A 21,627-nucleotide genomic window follows, 5' to 3' on the forward strand; every position below is an offset into this window, starting at 1 on the left:
CGAAGGCGGGACACAGGCAGAGAAGAGAAGGAAGGCCGATGGCAGCTCAGCAGAGCTGTGTGCTGCGTGCCCTCGCTGTTTCAATAGCGGAGCAGGGCCCGACCGGGTAGAAGGTGGTGGTGGTGGGGGGTGGGAGCGTTAGCGACGGCGGTGTCCTCGCAAATGCGCAGATAGAGACCCTCTCTGTTCCGCCCCCGTCATCACTATTGACGTGGGGGCGGGGCAGTGAGGGTCTCTACTGCGCATTTGCCAGTGAGTACGACACTCGCCATTATATATATATATATATAAGAAGTTTTGGTGATGCACTTTAAAAAGATTGCATAAAAAAATATATAAAAAATAAGGAGTTTTCAATCCCCATGATAAAAATGAGTCAATGGCTAAAATCATGCCAGTTGCAACCTGGGATTTTAGTCCGATAGGTTTCTGAGGGATTTTCTCCTTTTCTAAATCATCAAACAGCTTAGTATTTAGAAAAGCTTATCATACACTGGCCATTTATGTATTAGTATAGATGAACGCATTGTCCTGTGAGGAATTGTACTTCATCTGCTTAGTTGAAAGGTGGCAGCTGCTACAGTCCCTATTCATAAGATTTCTGTTAAGACTCAGAAGCCTGCCTTAGAGTAAGAAATTCGCATTCCCTTCCCATCTTCTTCAATTCCTTCCACATTCATCCCTTATTGAATCACACAACATATTATGGAGGGTGGTTGTCCGTGATCAAAGAAAGGCGGGCCAATTGCTTGTCTCACTTTAATTGAATGCTAGTCAGCCACTCCGTATGTAGTAACTTAGAAGGCTGCCTTATGGCATCACTCACCAAGCCATGGCAGAAGTGGCCAGTGAAGGGGCAGTACAGGGTGAAGCCAGAAGTTATGCCGGTGCCAGCAAGATACATCACATAGGATACCGGCCTGCAACATACCGGGTCCACCATACAACCCCCACCGAACACAGGCTCCTTCCACCCCCCCCCCCCCCCCCCCCCACCCCCCCCCCACACCAATATACACCTACAGCTCTCCTGAGCCTAAAATATAAAAGTTTTCGCACTTCCACCACAAAAAAAAAAACCCTGACACAAGGCAAAACCCCACCCCCCGACCGCAACACACACCACCATAACATATGTTTATGCACACTGCTTATATTCTGCAGATACCACGAACGAGCTTCATTGTGGATTACATCTAAAAAAAAACAAAAAAACAATGTGCACGTCTCATTGCAGATAATTGACAGTCATCTCGGATTGATTCTGTGAATAAAAACGTCTTGCCTTTCTAAAAACATAATAGTTAGAGACTGAAGTTGTAAAGATAGCGCATTCCATACTGAGACAACTTGATAGTAGAGAGAAGAGTCAACCATTCTGCGTTTAGTAATGCGTCTGATAGAGGGAAAAGCCAATAACATTAGGTTACGAGCTCTAGCTCCATCCTTCATATAGAATGGTCCAATCCGTAAGATAAAGAGGGGTCTCGCCATATACAATCTTAGACGTTACTACACAAAGGTTAAACTTTGATCTCGCGTATAGGGGAGCCAATGGAATCTCTGCAATAATAGCAAGGCTGATTCATATTTACTTTAACCGGGGTGGCTGTATTCTGGACCAACTGTAACCGTATGATCAGAGTTTTAGTACAACAGATGTACTCAACATTACAATAGTCCAGCCTAGTTTCTTGAACCATAATTGAAATCACTTAATTCAAAATATTTGCGAATAGTTCGCAACTTCCTCAATGTGAAGAAGGATTTCTGGATCAGCGAAGTCACATGCTTGGAGATGTCATTAAGCTACCTACCTCTACTCCTAAAATCTTTGAGCAGGCTACAAAGGAAAAATGTTAATGCCAATAGTACCCAAGCAGCAAAGGACTCAAATACAAATCCACCTATGCACCAGCTTTTCCTACCTAAGCGCAAACTATTGGAACGCACTGCCAAAAGCAGTAAAAACTACGTTCGACCACCTAAATTTTCGGGAAAGCACTAAAGACAGACCTGGTCAGAAGAGCATACCCCACCGACCCAACATAAAATACCTGAACACTTGCGACACAAATGCAATGAAGACCGTAACGAACATTACCTGACTCTTCTTCCCCCTTTTCCTCTCTAAGTTCCCCCCAACTATACCTACCATACATGTACTCATTCTACTTACAATATCACTTTGTATTTATTCATACCATGTATTTGTTCAGACCGTAATCGGCTAACGCCTTTAACGGTTATATGTAAGCCACATTGAGCCTGCAAAAGCTGGGAAAATGTGGGATACAAATGTAAGAAATAATAAATGTTTGAGGAGGTCGTTCCAGGCCTATCTTATGTGTTTTCCCAATCCCTTTGCCCTTCCCCCAGGGAGGGGAAAACCCTTCAGCCTTGTGAGCTGAAGAATAAGAGGTACAATCAGACTTAGTTGTAGGCGCACCACAAACAAAGGTTTATTGGTATAATTACTAAGCCAAAAATATACAAGGTAATTGTTCCCTCTGGAGCACTGCAAACAAAACAAGACACAAATCCTGAATAACAGAGAGTGCTCAGCTCACACTGGTCCCTTCCCACCAATAGATATTCATTTGTAAGTTTCATTTTGCCCAAATCATGTGATGTCCCATAAACCAGAGCCATTAGGTAGATTATGCCATATATGGAATTGTTCCTGTATTCTATCAGTCTCTCCTGATGGGAGTTCACGTGCAAAGTCGGTAGCCATTGGCTAATTACTTATCAGTTCTGCATGCAGTTAAGTCAGAGAGCAAACAAATACATAGAACAATACCCTTGTGTCCCCTCACCCAAAACTGAAACATTCTAGGCTCGCTGTGTCCCAGGGTTACATCATTATAGCCAGTTGATATGAAAGGCCTAGTCTCAGCTCCAGCAAAAGTCAGCAAAATGTGGTCCCTGAAGTGTCTGTTCTCAACTCCTGAGAAAGCAATAATTGGCACACAAGGTTGCTAACTTGTTAGGCCAACTTGTGAGAACCAAACTGAGCAAAGTACAGGCCTTGGAGGAGGAGTGGCCTAGTGGTTAGGGTGGTGGACTTTGGTCCTGGGGAACTGAGGAACTGAGTTCGATTCCCCACTTCAGGCACAGGCAGCTCCTTGTGACTCTGGGCAAGTCACTTAACCCTCCATTGCCTGCCGCATAGAGCCTGCCATGAGTGGGGAAAGCGCGGGGTACAAATGTAACAAAAATAAAAAAATAGCCCTTAGGAACAGACCTAACAGAGGAAAGAATATAACACATACTACCCAGTGGGAAGATGGGGGAAGATGGGGGCAAGAGCAAACCCTACTCCACTTCTTCTAGTGGCTCCATAGTGAAAACAGCTGCCTCGACCAGTACTACCAAAAGACACTTGCTAGAGGGTCGTGGTGGCCATTTTTCATATGGAGCCACTAGAAGGCAGAGCGAGTGGGGTTCAGTCCTGCCTCATCATCCCACTGGACCACCAAGTAGTAAGCTAGGCCTGGGGAGGGGGGTGGTTGATTCTTGTTTTGGGGATAGGGTGGGAGGGGGAGTATGGTAGGCCTGGGGAGGGGGGCTTCTTTAAACAGGGGTTAAGTGGCTTGCCCAAGGCCATAAGGAGCAACCAGTGGAAGTTGGTCCCCTGGTCTTTCTAGTTCACAGCCTGCTGCTCTAACCACTAGGCTACTCCTCCAGTCAGCTGAAAACATGGGGCCTGGTACTGAGCTGGCAGAGTGAATGCATACATTAAGCTCTGCTGTCCATAAAGGTAGTAGCACTGAATGTGCAGATAGATAAGGCTGGCAGCAGTGAGTGCACTCTGTTTCATTAAAGGCCTGCTGCTCAGGGCAGGTCAGATGGTTTATTGTAAGCTTTAAAGAGCTGAGTTAGGGACTGTTTATCTGCTAAGCTATGCTTACATTAAGCTCATAGTAAAACCTGGAATGGCTTAAACCGTTGTTAGAGGAATCTGCACGTGTTTTTTAGGTAGTGCAGGATGTCTAGATCCATGTCAAAAAGGATCAACTGAGCTGCAGATTGTTGGAGAGGAATGTGGTGAAGTGGGAACCTTTATGCATGTCTGGTGGAGATGCCCAAAAGTGCAAACATATTGGCAACAAGTGCTTGAAAAGGTCAGCAGCCTGGTTACAGGGGTATATCCAATCAGAGCGGAGCACTGCTTGCTTCTCGTCTGTCCGCCAGGATGCCGTGCTTGCTATAATTATATTTGCAGCGGCTAAATTGGTCTTGGCGCGAGCATGGAAGCAGGTGGAAGTCCCAACCATGCACAGAGTAGGTCTCAAGGTGGGGACCATATCTATCAGATGACTAATTAACAGCATTGAGGACAGGGGCACATTCAGAAGTTTCAAAAAGTGTAGGACCTTATGAGAAAAATAAAGATGTTTTTTTCAACCTGCCGTCAAACAGAGGGGGGAGGGGGGATTGTGGGAAGGGGGTTTGGGACTTTGTGATTTGTGTTAATAGGAGCAACATGTTAGAGTGATATGGTTTTTTTGTAATATGAGTAGGATGGGGTCTGCGTACCCTGACAATTGCTGTTTTTGAAAATATAATAAATTAAAAAAAAAAAAAAAAAAAAGATCACTGAGCTAATGTCGGTACGTACCTCTCCTTCTCCTGGCTGTTCATTGTATGCCAAGAAGTGTCTCCTAGTAGCCCAGTTCCTGCTTGTTACGGCCTTGCTGCCATGGTATATAGCTGACTGCACCTCTATCTTTGCCTGTGTAGGTTAGACCCAGCCTTGATCCGCCCAGGCCGAGTGGATGTGAAACAGTACGTGGGACACTGCAGTCACTGGCAGCTGGCACAGATGTTCCTGCGCTTCTACCCTGAACAGCCAGGGGCAGCGGCAGAGAGGTTTGCAACTGTGACACTGGCATCCTCTGACCGGATCAGTGCTGCCCAGGTACAGGGCCACTTCATGCAGCACAAGACCGACCCAGAGAGTGCAATTGCTGATGTGCAGTCCATCAGCGTGTGACCGGTAGGGGAGGACGGCAGGAATGCAGTGATGGGCTCCAGAGATGCCTGCAGGAAGTGTCTGCCAGGCTCTGCATATTTCTACATTATTGCCTCATAATGAGGCTGCCTTGTTTAAAAAAATAAAAAAACCTTTTGTAGAAATGCCCTGGCTTTGAGTTGTTGGTGGTCACATTTTTCCCCGGCTTGAAGTCTCATCATGCAGAGCGAAGAATTGAACAGATTGTACGTTTCCCTCTGGAGGCGGTGTGTGACTACAAGCAGGGGACCGTTACTCTTATAGGGCGGTCTTGAGCACCAGTCAGTGACTGTGAGGAGGGGGACTACCAGCTGGAGATGGTTTGTAGGCGCTGCTCATACAGACAGGAGAGCTGGAGAGGACCCAAAGCCTTATGGCACATCTGAAAAAGGGACATGTGAGTTCCTGGTGTCGGTTTTGTGTTGCTGCCAAGAACCCATTCTCATGGTTTGAAAAGTAAATGCAGCCAGGGAAGAGAGATGTCCGAGCAGGGCTTGGTTCTGAATAGTCACATGATAGGTTGACGTGTGTAAGCTGGGTTGGCAGAATTTGGACAAGACGTTTTGGTTAGATGTTTAGCTTATTTCTTTATATGCAGCTCTTTGGGACATCTGGCTTAACAGAGCAGTTTACAATGAATAAATACTATATAAAAAAAAAAAAATACATCAACCAAACAGAGAGAGAGGAAATGTCTGTCCTATAGACCAACTCCAGCTGAGCTACTACTACTATTTAGCATTTCTATAGCGCTACAAGGCATTCGCAGCGCTGCACAAACATAGAAGAAAGACAGTCCCTGCTCAAAGAGCTTACAATCTAATAGACAAAAAATAAAGCAAGCAAATCAATTAATGTGTAGAGGAAAGAGGAGAGGAGGGTAGGTGGAGGCGAGTGGTTACAAGTCAAAAGCAATGTTAGAGGTGGGCTTTTAGTCTAGATTTAAAGGTGGCCAAGGATGGGGCAAGACGTAGGGGCTCAGGAAGTTTATTCCAGGATGCTACTATTGAGATTCTGTTGCTACTATTTGAGATTCTACATGGAATGTTACTACTACTACTATTTAGCATTTCTATAGCGCTACAAGGCGTACGCAGCGCTGCACAAACATAGAAGAAAGACAGTCCCTGCTCAAAAGAGCTTACAATCTAACAGACAAAAAATAAAGTAAGCAAATAAAATAAAGTAACCATCAGTGCAACTTGTTCCAAAGAGATACTGATTAAATAAGTGTCTAGTGCAGTTTTAAATGTATCAACCATTTAATTCTGTCAGCTCAGTTGGGAGAAGGTTCCAATCATTGTCTTCTACTCTGAAGATGGTGCAAAAGGATGAAGGTAAAACTAGTCGGTCCCAATATTGTGAGTGTTCTACACATGAAGAAGAGGCCAGGGTCAGCATAATAAATGAGTATAATGGAACACCTGGCTTGTACACGTATAGAAAGATTTTGTATTCTATTTGATAATTGACCAGTAGCCAATGCAGTAACAAAAGTGCTGGTTTTATGTGATCATATTGGATACATAAGAAAATAAGCGTTGCCATACTGGGACAGACTGAAGGTCCATCAAGCCCAGTATCCTGTTTTCAATAGTGGCCAGTTCAGGTCACAAGTACCTGGCAAGATCCCAAAGGTATAAAACCGATTTTATGCTGCTTGTCCTAGAAATAAACAGTGGATTTTCCCAACTTATGGACTTTTCTTTTAGGAAATTAGGCAAAGCTTTTTTAAACCCTGCTAAGCTAACTGCATTTAACAAATTCTCTGCCAACGAATTCCAGAGTTTAATTACACGTTGAGTGAAGGAATATTTTCTGCGGTTTGTTTTAAATTTACATCCTGTAACAAAGTGTGCCCTGGCAGTCTGGGAGCCATGATACAGAGAATTGCAATAGCCAAATCTGCTTGGAATCAGACCAATTGCAAGGGTCTTAGGTCAGAAAAACAGAAAGGAAGGGTTTACAGACCATATTTGATATCTGCTGAAATTGTCGCTCTTGAATGCTGTTCTGGAGAGAAATAAGACTATCATTTAGCATGGGAGAAATTGAAGGTAGAGGAGGTCACCGAGCAACCCACATAGCCCTTTGATTGGGATTCAAGAGCTGTATGTGTGAAAGACATTGTGCTATCTTAAGAAGTGCAGAATTCAAGACTGAGAGGTCAGGGAATACTCTGATCTGTAAGTATAAACAAGTTATATGTATTCTGCCAAAAATTAACCACTCAATTCAGGCTTTGTAGCAAAATAGGAAGAGGGAGATCAAACTTAGCGGGTGCCAAAAGTGTGCCATGGGGTTCGGAGGGATAAACCCTCGGCCTTCCTTTCTTCTTAACCATAGCAGAGAGCAGAGCACCAAAGTAAGCTACAGACACCATCTCCTCCCTCCCCCCCCCCCCCAGTTGTAGATTTATTTTGGAAAACAGCATAATGGCTGCATCACTCCAGGAAACATTGGGGCTCTTTGCAGGCTCTGTTGAGGCAACTTAAAGAATGAGATGGAGATATGGTTGATGAGCTTGGGAGGCTGCACGGCTCCTTCTTGAGATTCTGATGTCTCAAAAGCTCACGAATGATTTATTTACTTATTTTTCTACATTTAGATTTCATTCTAGGTAGATAACAACTTAACATACACAATGCAAAAGCTACATTAAAACATGAAAATACATTTATTTATTTGTGACTTTTATATCCCACATTATCCCAAACAAGTTTGAGTTTAGTGTGGCTTACAATAAACAGTACAGGATACATAACAAAGAATAATGCATAAGAAAGTAATTTGTTGTAAGAATCCAGTTTTACAATACAGTATCATAAACATACTGGGATAATTAGACAAATCTATTACGAATGAGAAATTGTACATGAAGCAAAGAGAAGGTAATGGTAAATAGAGTAGTAACCCATTCAGTTTATAATTTGAGATACTGATAAAATTATATCCAATGACAAAATCATATCATACATACACTAGAAATCCCACATACTAAAACGGACACTCTCTTAGTTTTGCCTTGTGTGATGATTAAGCACTGACTCCGTCCGTGTTTACCTTATCCTTGTTATAAACCGGATTCACATAGAAGGAGCGGCAGGAGGGGTTTAGAGCTAAGAGAAGGGGAGGAATACCCAGAACGGAGCCCCTGGATTGGGAAGGGAATTTTCTTTAGGCTCTTGCAGTCCTGGGGGGGAGGCGGGGGGCACATGTCAGCCATTAAGAGCCTTTAGTGGAAGAAGGAAGCTGTACCAGGCAGACGACCCACTTGTATCATGAATTTACCTTTAAAAAGGAAAGTCTCCTCTTTTCCCTGTGCTGCATAAAGAGGTTACTCACCCTGGGCGGAGGGGAAAGTGGAAGCCCAGTCTCCAAGTGGGCTGTTCCAAAGAGCTGGGCAGATCCCTTGGAATCGCAGGGGAGGATAGTCGCAATCACTTCCTGGGAGGACAGTGGGTTCATTCTCTGCCCCAGAGCTTTGACTGTCTCAGACCTCCACCCAGCTGGGAGCTAGAAAGGTGCAGAGGAGCAAGGAGGGGGCGGATGGATAGGCAGCCAGCTGAAGTGCCAGAACAGGGAGCACCTGTCTCGGGGGGGGGGGGGGGGGGGGGCAGCATTTGAAGGGGGGGCCTGAACAGATGGAAGTAGTTTTACCCGAGACATCAGTAGCCCTAACCCAGAGTTACAGGTACGTTTATTCAGCCCATTGTTTCCCTTTAGGGAGGAACCAGTGCGTTATAAAATGTGACTGGTGAGAGGGTGGAGAGAGGGAAAAGAAAAGGGGAGTCTCCCGAAACCCCTTTTGCTTTAAGTGGTTGATATAGGAAATAAATTGTGTTAGGAAACTTTAAAGACATGTTTCTTTGAATCCCATTCTCAAGATGGGGGGGGGGGGGGGGGGGGGCAGGCCTCTTAAGGAACTGCTAGAAGGAAAAGGTTCGTCCAGGTGTTTGCAGAGACCTTATCTGGAGGAGGAATATGCCAGGAATCTGATAAATCTGTTAGAGGGGAGGAAATATCCCTATCCTTGAGACTGGAAGGAAGAAGCAGCCTGGGAGTAGGCAAGTTGAGCCCTTATGTCAAAGGCAGGGGAATTGACTTTAACTGTTTCACCTCCTGGCCCACTGAAGGTAAGGACACTCTTTGAGGGAAGCCAGGAAACTGAGGGGGTCTTTTAATAAGGCATGCTGGCGTTTTTAGCGCGCGTTAAACGCTAAAAACGACAACCTCTTTGCCATTAGTAACAAACAATATCACTTCAATCCTTATGTCGAATATGGTCTCTCCATAGTCGATGACCTAATGTATGTTATAATCCAATTATCACTCAGGAACCTTCATGCAATACCATAATGTATTCTTCTTTACCATGTATGTATGTACATGGTATACCATGATCTGTTCCATGTATGTTATGTTCCACCTATGTTACCATGTATGTATGCACCTTAACGCAACACCATTTGTAATTCTGTTACCCGGAAATGGCAACCGCCATTATGGCAAATATAAGCCACATTGAGCCTGCAAATTGGTGGGAAAATGTGGGATACAAATGCTACAAATAAAATAAATAAAAACTCTCCTGCGTGACTCATTTTTCGCCAGAGTCGCTTTGCTCACATTAGCCCTCTCCTCAAGTCACTTCACTGGCTCCCTATCCGTTTCCGCATTCAATTCAAACTTCTCTTACTGACCTATAAGTGCATTCACTCTACCGCTCCCCAGTACCTCTCCACTCTTGTCTCTCCCTACGCCCCCCCCCCCCTCGGGTACTCCATTCTGTGGCTAAATCTCTCGTCTGTCCCCTTCTCCTCTACTGCTAATTCCAGACTCCGTTCCTTTTATCTCGCTGCACCTCACGCCTGGAATAGACTTCCCGAGCCTGTACGTCTAGCCCCGTCTTTGGCCGTTTTCAAATCCAGGCTAAAAGCCCACCTCTTTAATGCTGCTTTTGACTCCTAACCACTACTCACTTGCCCTGTACCCTTTTATCCCCACCTCTTTAATTCCCTTACCTCTTAGTTGTTCTGTCTGTTTGCCTGTCCTCTTTAGATTGTGAGCTCTTTGAGCAGGGACTGTCTTTTCATGTATGGTGTACAGCGCTGCATATGCCTTGTAGCGCTATAGAAGTGATAAGTAGTAGTAGTAATGTAGAAGCCTGCCCTTGCAGATCAGCAATGCGGCCGCGCAGGCTTCTGTTGAAACAAGCCTGTGCGGCTGCATTGCTGATCTGCAAGGGCAGGCTTCTACATGGAATGTTGCTAGTGGAGGAGTAGCCTAGTGGTTAGTGCAGTGGAACATGGAGTGTTGTTACTGTTTGAGATTCTGTTGCTACTATTGGAGATTCTACATGGAATGTTGCTATTCCACTAGCAACATTCCATATTTAGATTGTGAGCTCTTTGAGCAGGGACTGTCTTTATGTGTATGGTGTACAGCGCTGTTTATCCTTTGTAGCGCTATAGAAGTGTTAAGTAGTAGTAGTAATGTATTCCTATGGGTATCTTTAGCGTGTGTCTATTTTTAACGCACACTAAAACCGCTAGCACGCCTAAATAAAAGACCCCTTCAGGGGGCCAAAAGCCGCCTATTTGCTGTTTTCTTTTGGGACATGGAAACTGCTGGGACTTTAAGCATGAACTTTATTTACTTGGACGTTGTCTGGAACTAATGACAGTTATAAGCTGAATTAAGCCTAAAGTTTTTTTTTTGAACTGTGATACAGGAGCAGAGGAATTGTAAGTGTGTGAGCTGATAAACTATTGAAAGGCACTAGATTAAATAAGATTAGCTCAAAACTGAAAGACTCCATTCTCCTAAGTTTATTTCTTTGATAGTTTTGAATAACCAGCAGGGGACCTGAATACAGAAAAGTAAAGCAGGAGAGCCCAAGCTAAGCAAAGCTGGGTCCGGGCTCCTGGTGGTTTTTTTTTTCTTTGACTCTGACCTAAATAGTGCCCAGATGTAAAGTGCAACACCCAAAAGGCCAGAGAAGGACGAGAGGCGTGTGACACTTGATTAAAAAAAAAAAAAAAAGTCTCTCACTGTCTAGAGCACAGATTTATAAAAGACAGAAGTGCTGGAGTGCTAAAGGCCTTCTTCCCATTTGGTGAAAAGACTTCAGAGAAAGAGATGAGCAAAGAGGTATTGTCCATGCAATGTGGGGTGGGGGGCTGAGCATCGCACCCAGCAATTCCTTTCCTCCCGCTTTTCACAGGCAGGGGAGCTCAATGCTGCCTGGTGCCCTGTCTCTCTATAAATTGGAGGTCAATAGGTTTATTCGGTGACAGGATGATCCGTGACATCGATTTCACCTCTGTTCCTTGAGGGTTTGGTCTCACTTCAAACATGCGGATAACCTGCAGCAGAGACCAGGAGAAAGCAGTTATACAGCTTTACAACTAGATCTATAGACCTTGTCCGAGAACGGAGATGTTAAAATGTAGAAAGTGCCTACAGCACAGGCAGCAGCTGTGCAAGCTCCTTCCACACTCCCTCACTCCCAAAACAGCATAGACACAGCCTGGCTAGCGCGTGTGTCCTTCATCTATATAAATAATTCTCACCACAACATTCTGAAGCTCACTCTGTGGCAGGGAAACACTGAAGCCCTGCACTTAGGCTGTCACTGTCACTCATGCACCACTCACTGATAGACCCGCCTGCAGCCACGCCCCTTCCGCACATAATTCCCTACCTCAACGTTCTAATGAAGCTGCAACTTCCGGTTCTTGAGGCGGCAGAGATCGGAATTTTTCCCCAGGACTGTTTGCTCCGCCCTCGCGTCAAATGTGATGACGTCGAGGGCGGAGAAATGACACTCTCCCAATCGCATCGCTGCGCCCTTGACGTCAACACGTTTGACATGAGGGCGCCGTTTCGCCTGCAGGGCCGTCGGGCAACGGGGAGTCAGCTGTTTGCCCGAAACCACAAATGTCGGACGAACGCAAGGCGTGAGGCAGCCAGCCTGAAGGTCGGAGGCAGCGAGGGACCCACCCAGCCAGCCCGGACGAACAGAGGGACTGAGGCAGGCAGCCTGAAGGTCGGAGGCAGCGAGGGAGCCAGCCAGCCAGTCTCCATGTGGCACTGTGGGGGTGGGGGGAGGGGTCCAAGACCCTGAAGCACGGAGGGTAAGGCCAGCAAAAAGGGGAGGGGGATGGGAAGGAAAGAGCCTTGCTAGTGCCTGTTTCATTGGCCTCAGAAACGGGCCTTCCTTACTAGTAAGTACATAAATATTGCCACACTGGGAAAGACCAAAGGTCCATTGAGCCAAGCATTCTGTTTCCAACAGTGGCCAATCCAGGTCACAAATACCCAGCAAGATCCCAAAAAGTTCAGTACATTTTATGCCGCTTATTATCCCAGAAATGTGAATGGGGATATGACTCTATGCTCTTCTCGTTGTTCCTGCTGTTTGGATCCCTGTTTAATTACATCCTAAAACTGAATGCAGGAGACCAGGACCTCTGATGTCGGCAGTTTGAGAGATCTGTTCTTTCATTGTAGCATTTCCTCTTTTCCTCCTCTTGTTGTAACATCATGTACCCTTGTCCTGCATTTTTCTAATCTGTGGGAAATTCTTTTTTTTCTACTATCTTCTGAAACGTTCTGGAGATTTGAATGTTTGCATCATATCTCCTCTTTCCTTCATTACAAAATTCTAGTTTTGATGTATAAGACTTACTTTTGGCCAACCTCCTATTTTGTCATAATTTTTGTTGCCGTATCTCCCTGCTCGTGAACTGCGTTCTGGAACCCAATGCCTTCTCGCTATCCCTGCTTCTCGTATGGAACCACTAGCTATGGTCCGGAAAACCATGTTCTCTGTTTCTGGGCCTGTTCTTTGCAGTTCCCTACTTGTAGGTCTTCGAACTTTGCAATCCCTTTCAGAATTTAAAGTGGCCCTTAAGACCTATTTTTTTTAGGCAAATACACGAGTTATCTCCCTAACCCCCCCCCCCCCCCTATTTATAAAGCCACGCTAGCGGCTGTCGGTGCGATAACACAGGAACAACAAACAAACAAACAGGAAGAACCTCCACGTAGAAAGTCCAGTCAAATAAGAGTAGAGAATGGACAATGGACACTCAAAGCACAGGGACTGGTGCTTAAAAGTTGCTTTATTGAGTGCTACTGTAGCAGGACCCGACACGGTCCGTGTTTCGACGTAATAAAAAGCCTGCCTCAGGGGTCACAATATATTCGAATGGATGCCTTCTGGCTTTGCTGGATGTTTGTAGTCAACGTGTTCTGGACCCCAATGGCTTCTCGCTAGTATAAGTCTCTAGTGAGACCCCATTTGGAGTACTGCGTGCAGTTCTGGAGACTGCACCTACGGAAAGATATAAACAGGATGGAGTCGGTCCAGAGGGCGGCTACAAAATTAGTAAGCGGTCTTGAATGCAAAAATTATAGGGACAGGCTTATGAACCTCAACATGTATACGCTGGAAGAGAGGAGGGAGAGAGGAGACATGATAGAAACGTTTAAATATCTCAAGGGCATTTATGTACAGGAAGAGAGCCTTTTTCAAATGAAGGAGAGCTCTGGAATGAGGGGGCATACGACAAAGTTAAGAGGGAATAGGCTTAGGAGTAACCTAAGGAAGTATTATTTCACAGAAAGGGTGGTGGAGGCGTGGAATGGCCTCTCGGTGGAGGTGGTGGAGTCGAGGACTGTTCCAGAATTTAAAAAGGCATGGGATAAGCATGTGGGATCGCTTAGGAACAGGAAGAATTAGGGGTTACAGAGGATGGGCAGACTGGATGGCTCATATGGCCTTTTTCTGCGGTCATGTTTCTATGTTTCTATTCCACCAATGCCTAAGAGCCAACCTCATCAGTGATGTCATAATGGCTCAATTGTCCTATTCTTGGCTTACTTTCCCCCCTTAGTGTGTTTCAGTCTCTGGTAACCAGAGCTGATATTGTGATGTCATAATGCCTCATTCCACCAATGCCCAAGAGCCAACCTCATCAGTGATGTCACAATGGCTCAATTGTCCTATTCTTGGCTTACTTTCCCCCCTTAGTTTCAGTCTCTGGTAACCAGAGCTGATATTGTGATGTCATAATGCCTCATTCCACCAATGCCCAAGAGCCAACCTCATCAGTGATGTCATAATGGCTCAATTGTCCTATTCTTGGCTTACTTTCCCCCCTTAGTGTGTTTCAGTCTCTGGTAACCAGAGCTGATATTGTGATGTCATAATGCCTCATTCCACCAATGCCCAAGAGCCAACCTCATCAGTGATGTCACAATGGCTCAATTGTCCTATTCTTGGCTTACTTTCCCCCCTTAGTGTGAAGAGTTTCAGTCTCTGGTAACCAGAGCTGATATTGTGATGTCATAATGCCTCATTCCACCAATGCCCAAGAGCCAACCTCATCAGTGATGTCATAATGGCTCAATTGTCCTATTCTTGGCTTACTTTCCCCCCTTAGTGTGTTTCAGTCTCTGGTAACCAGAGCTGATATTGTGATGTCATAATGCCTCATTCCACCAATGCCCAAGAGCCAACCTCATCAGTGATGTCATAATGGCTCAATTGTCCTATTCTTGGCTTACTTTCCCCCCTTAGTAAGAGTTTCAGTCTCTGGTAACCAGAGCTCATATTGTGATGTCATAATGCCTCATTCCACCAATGCCCAAGAGCCAACCTCATCAGTGATGTCACAATGGCTCAACTGTCCTATTCTTGGCTTACTTTCCCCCCTTAGTGTGAAGAGTTTCAGTCTCTGGTAACCAGAGCTCATATTGTGATGTCATAATGGGAATAGGCTTAGGAGTAATCTAAGGAAGTATTATTTCACAGAAAGGGTGGTGGAGGCGTGGAATGGCCTCCCGGTGGAGGTGGTGGAGTCGAGGACTGTGTCATGGGATAAGCATGTGGGATCGCTTAGGAACAGGAAGAATTAGGGGTTACAGAGGATGGGCAGACTGGATGGGTCATATGGCCTTTATCTGCCGTCATGTTTCTATGTTTCTATTCCACCAATGCCTAAGAGCCAACCTCATCAGTGATGTCACAATGGCTCAATTGTCCTATTCTTGGCTATTCCCCCCTTAGTGTGTTTCAGTCTCTGGTAACCAGAGCTGATATTGTGATGTCATAATGCCTCATTCCACCAATGCCCAAGAGCCAACCTCATCAGTGATGTCACAATGGCTCAATTGTCCCATTCTTGGCTTACTTTCCCCCCTTAGTGTGAAGAGTTTCAGTCTCTGGTAACCAGAGCTCATATTGTGATGTCATAATGGGAATAGGCTTAGGAATAACCTAAGGAAGTATTATTTCACAGAAAGGGTGGTGGAGGCGTGGAATGGCTTCCCGGTGGAGGTGATGGACTGTTCCAGAATTTAAAAAGGCATGGGATAAGCATGTGTGATCGCTTAGGAACAGGAAGAATTAGGGGTTCCAGAGGATCGGCAGACTGGATGGGTCATATGGCCTTCATCTGCCGTCATGTTTCTATGTTTGTATTTAGTTTTAAATAGTGTCTTTTGGACAGCTTTATCTTTATCTGTTCGAATATATTGTGACCCCTAAGGCAGGTGTTTTTTATTACGCCAAGACATGGACCGTATCGGGTCCTCCTATACTAGCACTCAATGAAGCAACTTTTAAGCACTAGTCCCTGTGTTGGAGTGTCCATTGTTCAACCCAGTGGCGTACCAAGGTGGGGGCGGTCCGCCCCGAGTGCATGCCGCTGGGAGGGGGGTGCCACGCGCGCCTGACCTTCGTTCGTTCCATGCTTCCTCTGCCCCGGAACAGGTTCCTGTTCCGGGGTAGAGGAAGCATGGAACGAATGAAGGACAGGCGCGCGCGGCACCCCCCCCCCAGCGGCGTGCAACCGGGGGGGGGGGGGTTGTCCTTTCGCCGGGGGGGGAGGGGGTTGTGCTGCATATGGGGGGCGGGGCGGGGTGCATCGGAGATCCGCCCTGGGTGTCAGCCCACCTAGGAACGCCACTGGTTCAACCTCTACCCTTATTTGATTGCTGCGGTAACACAGACACAGCCCGTTCACTTTGAATAGTCTGTGTCGGCATTGCTGTTCGGCTTTGTAAACAGGGAGGCAAGTTATCTGTTAAGAGGGGTCACGTGATTTGGTGCCTGAGTGTGCAGTGTGGTCTGTTACCTTCCCTTTTGTGTTATGACTAATTTTGTATTATGTGCACTTTTGGCTCTCCCCTCTTTCTCCTTTCTGTTTTCTCCTCTCTGCTCTTATGAATATTGTAGTTCATTTTGTGCAACTCTTGGATGGCATCTGCCTTAAGTGGTATATCACGCAATAAAGAAACTTGAGACTTCGTAGTATATTTAGAGTCTATAAAACTGGACTACAAGTCCCAGAATGTAGTGGGAATAAGTTGTTCCTAGAAGTTCACGCTTTCCAAAAATACTAGGACTAGGGGGCATGCGATGAAACTACAATGTAGTAAATTTAAAACAAATAGGAGAAAATGTTTCTTCACCCAACGCGTAATTAAACTCTGGAATTCCTTGCCAGAGAACGTAGTGAAGGCTGTTAGCTTGGCAGAGTTTAAAAAGGGGTTGGACGGTTTCCTAAAGGACAAGTCCGTAGACCGCTACTAAATGGACTTGGGAAAAATCCACAATTTCGAGAATAACTTGCATAAAATGTTTGTACGTTTGGGTAGCTTGCCAGTTGCCCTTGACTTGGATTGGCCGCTGTCGGGGACAGGATGCTGTGCTCGATGGACCTTTGGTCTTTTCCCAGTATGGCATTACTTATGTAAGTAGTCTTCATGGCTTTATCCTCTTCTTGCATGCCTCATGCACTTCACCGCCCACTGCCTCAAATACAAATTGAGGGGCTCTTTTATTAAAGCTTAGTGTGCACTAAATACCAAGAAGCCCATAGGTTTAAATTGGGCTTCTTAGCATTTTGCAAACGCTAACAGAATTAGCGTGCACTAAAGTTCAGTAAAAGCGGCCCCTTACATTGTAAACTGCTTGTGCAAGGATATATGAAATATACCTGCATTTAACTCTTACCCTGCAGAGTGCCAGGTGCATCTCCAGCTCAGCAATCCGGCGCCCGACGCAGGCACGCACGCCATATCCAAAGGGGATGGAGCTGAAGGGATGGTGCTTCATACCGACATCACGCAACCAGCGCTGGGGAAGAAAGGTGTGTGGCCGTGGAAAGTTGGTCTCATCGTGAGAGAGTGCATAATGGGCTAAGTGGAAGAGGGTCTGGAGAAAGGAGAAGAATGCACAGAATAATTTGTCCAGAGTGCATCCAGTTCTTTGTGTTACGTTTGCTACAGTGGGTTTATGCTTTTGGGTTAGCAACTGACTCCATGTCACCCAGACAGATGAGCCAGTCCTGCTTCCGATCCCCACATTCTGAAGACAACTGGGCTTCAGTAGGGGCCAATCTCGGCAGGCCTAACCCTGAGAGCCAGTTCCTAACCCTCAGTGATGAAGGTTTGCAGGCAGGAGCGTAGCAAGCCTGGCTCGCCCTGTGCGACGTACCCTTCCCAATTTGCAAGGGAAGCCAATGGAAGAGGCGCGATTTTCACACCCGAGCTTCCCTTGTGTCCTGAGTGGCCACACCACCCTGTTTGAAGGAAAGAAAGATGGAAACAAACTCTACCCCCTAATCCTCGACAGCTCTCTGCCTCCAGATTCACTCAAGAAGCTTTTTTTCAGTTCTGGGCTTAATTCAGTTACATTCTGCAGTAGTTCCTTGTTTCAGTTTCCCTACTGCATTCCACAAGAAAAGCAAGACTACAAGTCCCTGCATGCAGTGGGGTAAACCTAGCACTGGATTGAACCTGTCTGTCAAATCTGAACCCAGTTGCCAACTGTACTTCCTCACTACTTGCTCTCTGCCTGAAATGAGGTGGTAAAACATGGATCAGGAACTGCCACGTTACGATCAGTACAGCGAGGCTAAGTGTGTCACACTCATTTGAAGAGTGTTAAACTCACTGAGCCTCTTCTCTTACTCATTAGAACTGTGTCACGCTCATTTGAAGGATCCCTCACTCTTCTGTCACTCATTAGGAGTGTTTCACGCTCATTTGAAGGCTCTTTTCACTCTCTTATTCTCTGAGAGGGTCTTTTACTAAGGTGTGCTCACGTTTTTGATGCATGCTAAACATCAGAGATGCCAATGCATTTCTACGGGCATCTCTAACATTTAGCGTGCCCCAAAAACATGAGCACGCCTTAGTAAGAGAGACCCTCTTGAGTCCCTTCTCTCAGGAGTGTTTCACACTCATTCAAAGACTCTCGCAGTCTCTCATCATCTTCTCTCTTTAGGAGTGTCGCATTCATTTGAAGGCCCTCTCTAGGGGTAGCGCTCCCATGTTGTGTGACAGAAGGCAAATACCTTTTTTTTGCAGCTCTTTTCATTTGCAGAGCACTACTATACTTAAATCCGTCTAGATTTATACCCTGGATTGTTGGTCGGGAAGAGCTTAGGGCCCCTTTTTACTAAGCAGCAGTAAGCCCATCGCAGGCTTACCGCTCGCGAAACAGGAAGTACCGCCGGGCTACCGCAGGAATAGACTTCCTGAGCCCCTACGTCTTGCCCCATCCTTGACCATCTTTAAATCTAGATTGAAAGCCCACCTCTTTAACATTGCTTTTGACTCGTATCAATTCGCCTCCACCTACCCTCTTCTCCTCCTTCCTCTACACATTAATTGATTTGCTTGCTTTATTTTTTGTCTATTAGATTGTAAGCTCTTTGAGCAGGGACTGTCTTTCTTCTATGTTTGTGCAGCGCTGTGTACGCTTTGTAGCGCTATAAAAATGCTAAGTAGTAGTACTTCCCAACCCTGGTGTGTCGTCAATCCGGTGCTACAAAAATACAGCGGTAATCGGGCAGTGCCACATGCTGCCGGGATAGCACGGGAGCCCTTACCACTACCGAAATGGTCGTGCAGCAAGAGCTTTACTTGCCGCATTTTCGGATGGTCCACCACACTTGGCATCTGTTAGTGCTTTCTCTGACCAGCTTTTTTTTTTTTAATTGCAGCAAAATGTGCCCATATCAGCAGAGTTTAATAGCAAATGTATAAATCCCTGGACCAGGCTGACATTACTCACAGTTCTCCACTGCTCAGTATTCAATTTTCTGCTGAATGTTATTGAATTATTAAAATACTATATTCATATCTGCAAGCCTAATTGGAGAACATACAGTGAAGCTAAGGGTTGGATCCATTTCCACTCACGTTTGTGATTTTTCACCTACTGACTGACACCTTCTAAACCCACCAACTTACATTTTTGGGGAAGGAATAGTCGTCAATGACAATCTCCTTCTCAAAAGCGACTCTGGCGTTGGAGGGCACCACAGGATACATCCTGCCAGTTAGAATCAGGTAAAAAAGAGACACCGTTAATCTGCTCCACTTTAATCACTGAACACTGTTGTATAAAAATGATTAGAGCATGATGTAACAATTGTTACCCAATGGAAAATATTAAATATTTAGCTAGGAATACAGAGGGCAGCAGTTCATAAAGAGCACTTTCCTATTTGCAATACTCAATGAATTTTTTTGATTGCTCATAAATAAAAAATAAAAATCATAAAATTAGAAAATCATAAAGAGGAAAGTGAATTAAGTTGGAGGGTTTTTTTTAGCCAATGAAGAAGTGCTGTTCTGTGAGTCTGCAAGCAAGATAGATTCAGACCAATGACGCACAGAGACTTTTTCCTCCTTAATACTCTACTTTCTCTTGACATGGTTGCGAAAGCTATAAGGTGAAATTACAGTTGTGATTATCACAATATTTTGCAACCACATGTTAGTTTTTGAAAAAATAACATATATTAACACATTATTTAGCTCCATGTAATGCTTGTTAATGGCGTTAGCGCACAATGAATCTAGCCCAGAGATTGTTACTTTACTGACTCCCCCACCCCCCACCTGTGATGTATTGAAAGGTGCTATTAATGACTGCCACACTCCGTTGCAACATTGTAGAGTCTTATTAATGATTCTTCCTCTATCCCTCTAGTTCTCTATTATGGAGTCTAATTAATGAGTTTAATCTCCCACCAATTTTGTAACAAAGTTTTTCCCCCTTCCTCTAGTGCTGTACCGTAGGGTCTCTTTAACGACCGCCTTCAGTAACGGCATTCTGGCGATATCCTCGTTGGTAGGGATCTGGTCACCAGGGACAATGCGGATCACCTCTTGATAAAGAGAGTCTTGAATCTCCGGATCCCTCGCTAGGTGGTACAGAGTCCAAGACAATGTGTTGGAAGTCTACGAGGCAGAATGGGGTACATGCAATGTATTAATGATCAATTGGAACAAGCAAAATAATGAAGACGGCCTAGTTTACCTCTGGTTAGTGTTTTATCTACAAAAAGCAACAACTAGGTGAGTATATAAGCGGGCACCTTGATGCCACAGGGTGAGAGCCTGTTCTGAAATGGTATTTGGGCATCCAGATACAGTTTTAGAGTACTAGAGTAACCTGGTATCGGGTCACCCAAATATGGCAAGGGCATGTGTAACTCATCGTATTCTATACATTGTGGGCTGGATTCAGTAAATGACATCTAAAATGTAGACGTGTCGGAATAACACGCGTAGCTCTATTCTATAAGCTGCATCTACAGTAAGATGCGGTTTATAGAACAGCACATAGGCTGTGGAATTCGCGTACATTTAGGCAGGGTCATGTCACTGAAAACCTGGTGTAAATGCCCGCTCCTAAATGTACGTTTGTTCCCCCCGAATTCTATAACAATACGCGTAAATGTAGTTGACGCCTTTGACATACCTACACTCCTCCAATGGTTACCACCCCCTCTTCAGCTACACGTGTTGCAATTTACATGTTCCTCTTTTTAGGATACGCCTAAAAAGAAGCGAACGTAAATTCCAATTATTGCCAGTTAGTGATAATTGGTTGGCCAATTATCACTAATTGACTCATTACTCAATTGAGTAGAGGGTGTAAATTTAATGTGCGCTACTCATTATTGCGCCTTATATAGAATCGCCCTGTGTGCATAAGCAGCAGCTCCGTCCATACTCAACCCCCATCATTTAGGCGCCCTAACAGAATTACGTTTAGGGGGACTATTGATATTTATGTGTATAGCTGCACACGCGCATATCAGAGTCCATATACAGTACATTTATGCATATAATGCCCACATCAGTGTAAGCGCCTCGTTACAAAATTGTCTCCTCAATGCTCAAATCTTGTTTCAAAGCACTTTGTATTTATCAACTCCCCTGCCAACCAATCTAAACAAATGACAGAAACTTCTTTCCCTTCCATCTTCTCTCCTCCGGAATACATACATACCGTGTCCACGCCTGCCAGCAGCAGCTCAGCCACACTGCCGTACACCTCCTTGCTGCTCAGCTTCCCACTGGACAGTAGGTAGGTGAGGTATTCGCCTTCTACCTCCTCACCATTCTGCAGCCTCGCCTGCACTTTCTCCATCTTCTCATCGATCAGTTTCTTTCCTGAGACAAAGTTCACCAGAAGAAACACAAGCAACCCAGAAGTTCAGACTGTGCCCCGAGCTGACTTTCTGTATTAATACCTTGTTTTGAAAACATCACTGAGTATCTAACTAGTACAG

At 45.2% G+C, this 21,627-nt stretch overlaps 2 protein-coding genes across 3 annotated transcripts in view; one reads left to right on the forward strand and one right to left on the reverse strand.

The window, feature by feature from the left end:
• Nucleotides 1-5,132, forward strand: part of LOC115474511 (mitochondrial chaperone BCS1) — a 28,231-nt gene extending 23,099 nt beyond the window's left edge. For both annotated transcript variants that reach the window (XM_030210002.1, XM_030210003.1), the window contains exon 8: nucleotides 4,747-5,132. In XM_030210002.1, coding sequence (XP_030065862.1) covers nucleotides 4,747-4,999 — 253 coding nt within the window. In that variant the 3' untranslated portion in view covers nucleotides 5,000-5,132. The remainder of the gene's footprint in view (nucleotides 1-4,746) is intronic.
• A 5,594-nt stretch (nucleotides 5,133-10,726) lies between these two features.
• Nucleotides 10,727-21,627, reverse strand: part of LOC115474477 (sterol 26-hydroxylase, mitochondrial-like) — a 51,632-nt gene continuing 40,731 nt past the window's right edge. The window contains 5 exon segments of the mRNA XM_030209958.1: nucleotides 10,727-11,385; nucleotides 17,046-17,246; nucleotides 19,292-19,373; nucleotides 20,121-20,287; nucleotides 21,345-21,508. Of these exon segments, the coding sequence (XP_030065818.1) occupies nucleotides 11,254-11,385; nucleotides 17,046-17,246; nucleotides 19,292-19,373; nucleotides 20,121-20,287; nucleotides 21,345-21,508 (746 nt within the window). The 3' untranslated portion in view covers nucleotides 10,727-11,253.

Source organism: Microcaecilia unicolor, chromosome 7 (genome assembly GCF_901765095.1).
Source record: "Microcaecilia unicolor chromosome 7, aMicUni1.1, whole genome shotgun sequence".
Taxonomy (NCBI): Eukaryota; Metazoa; Chordata; class Amphibia; order Gymnophiona; family Siphonopidae; genus Microcaecilia; species Microcaecilia unicolor.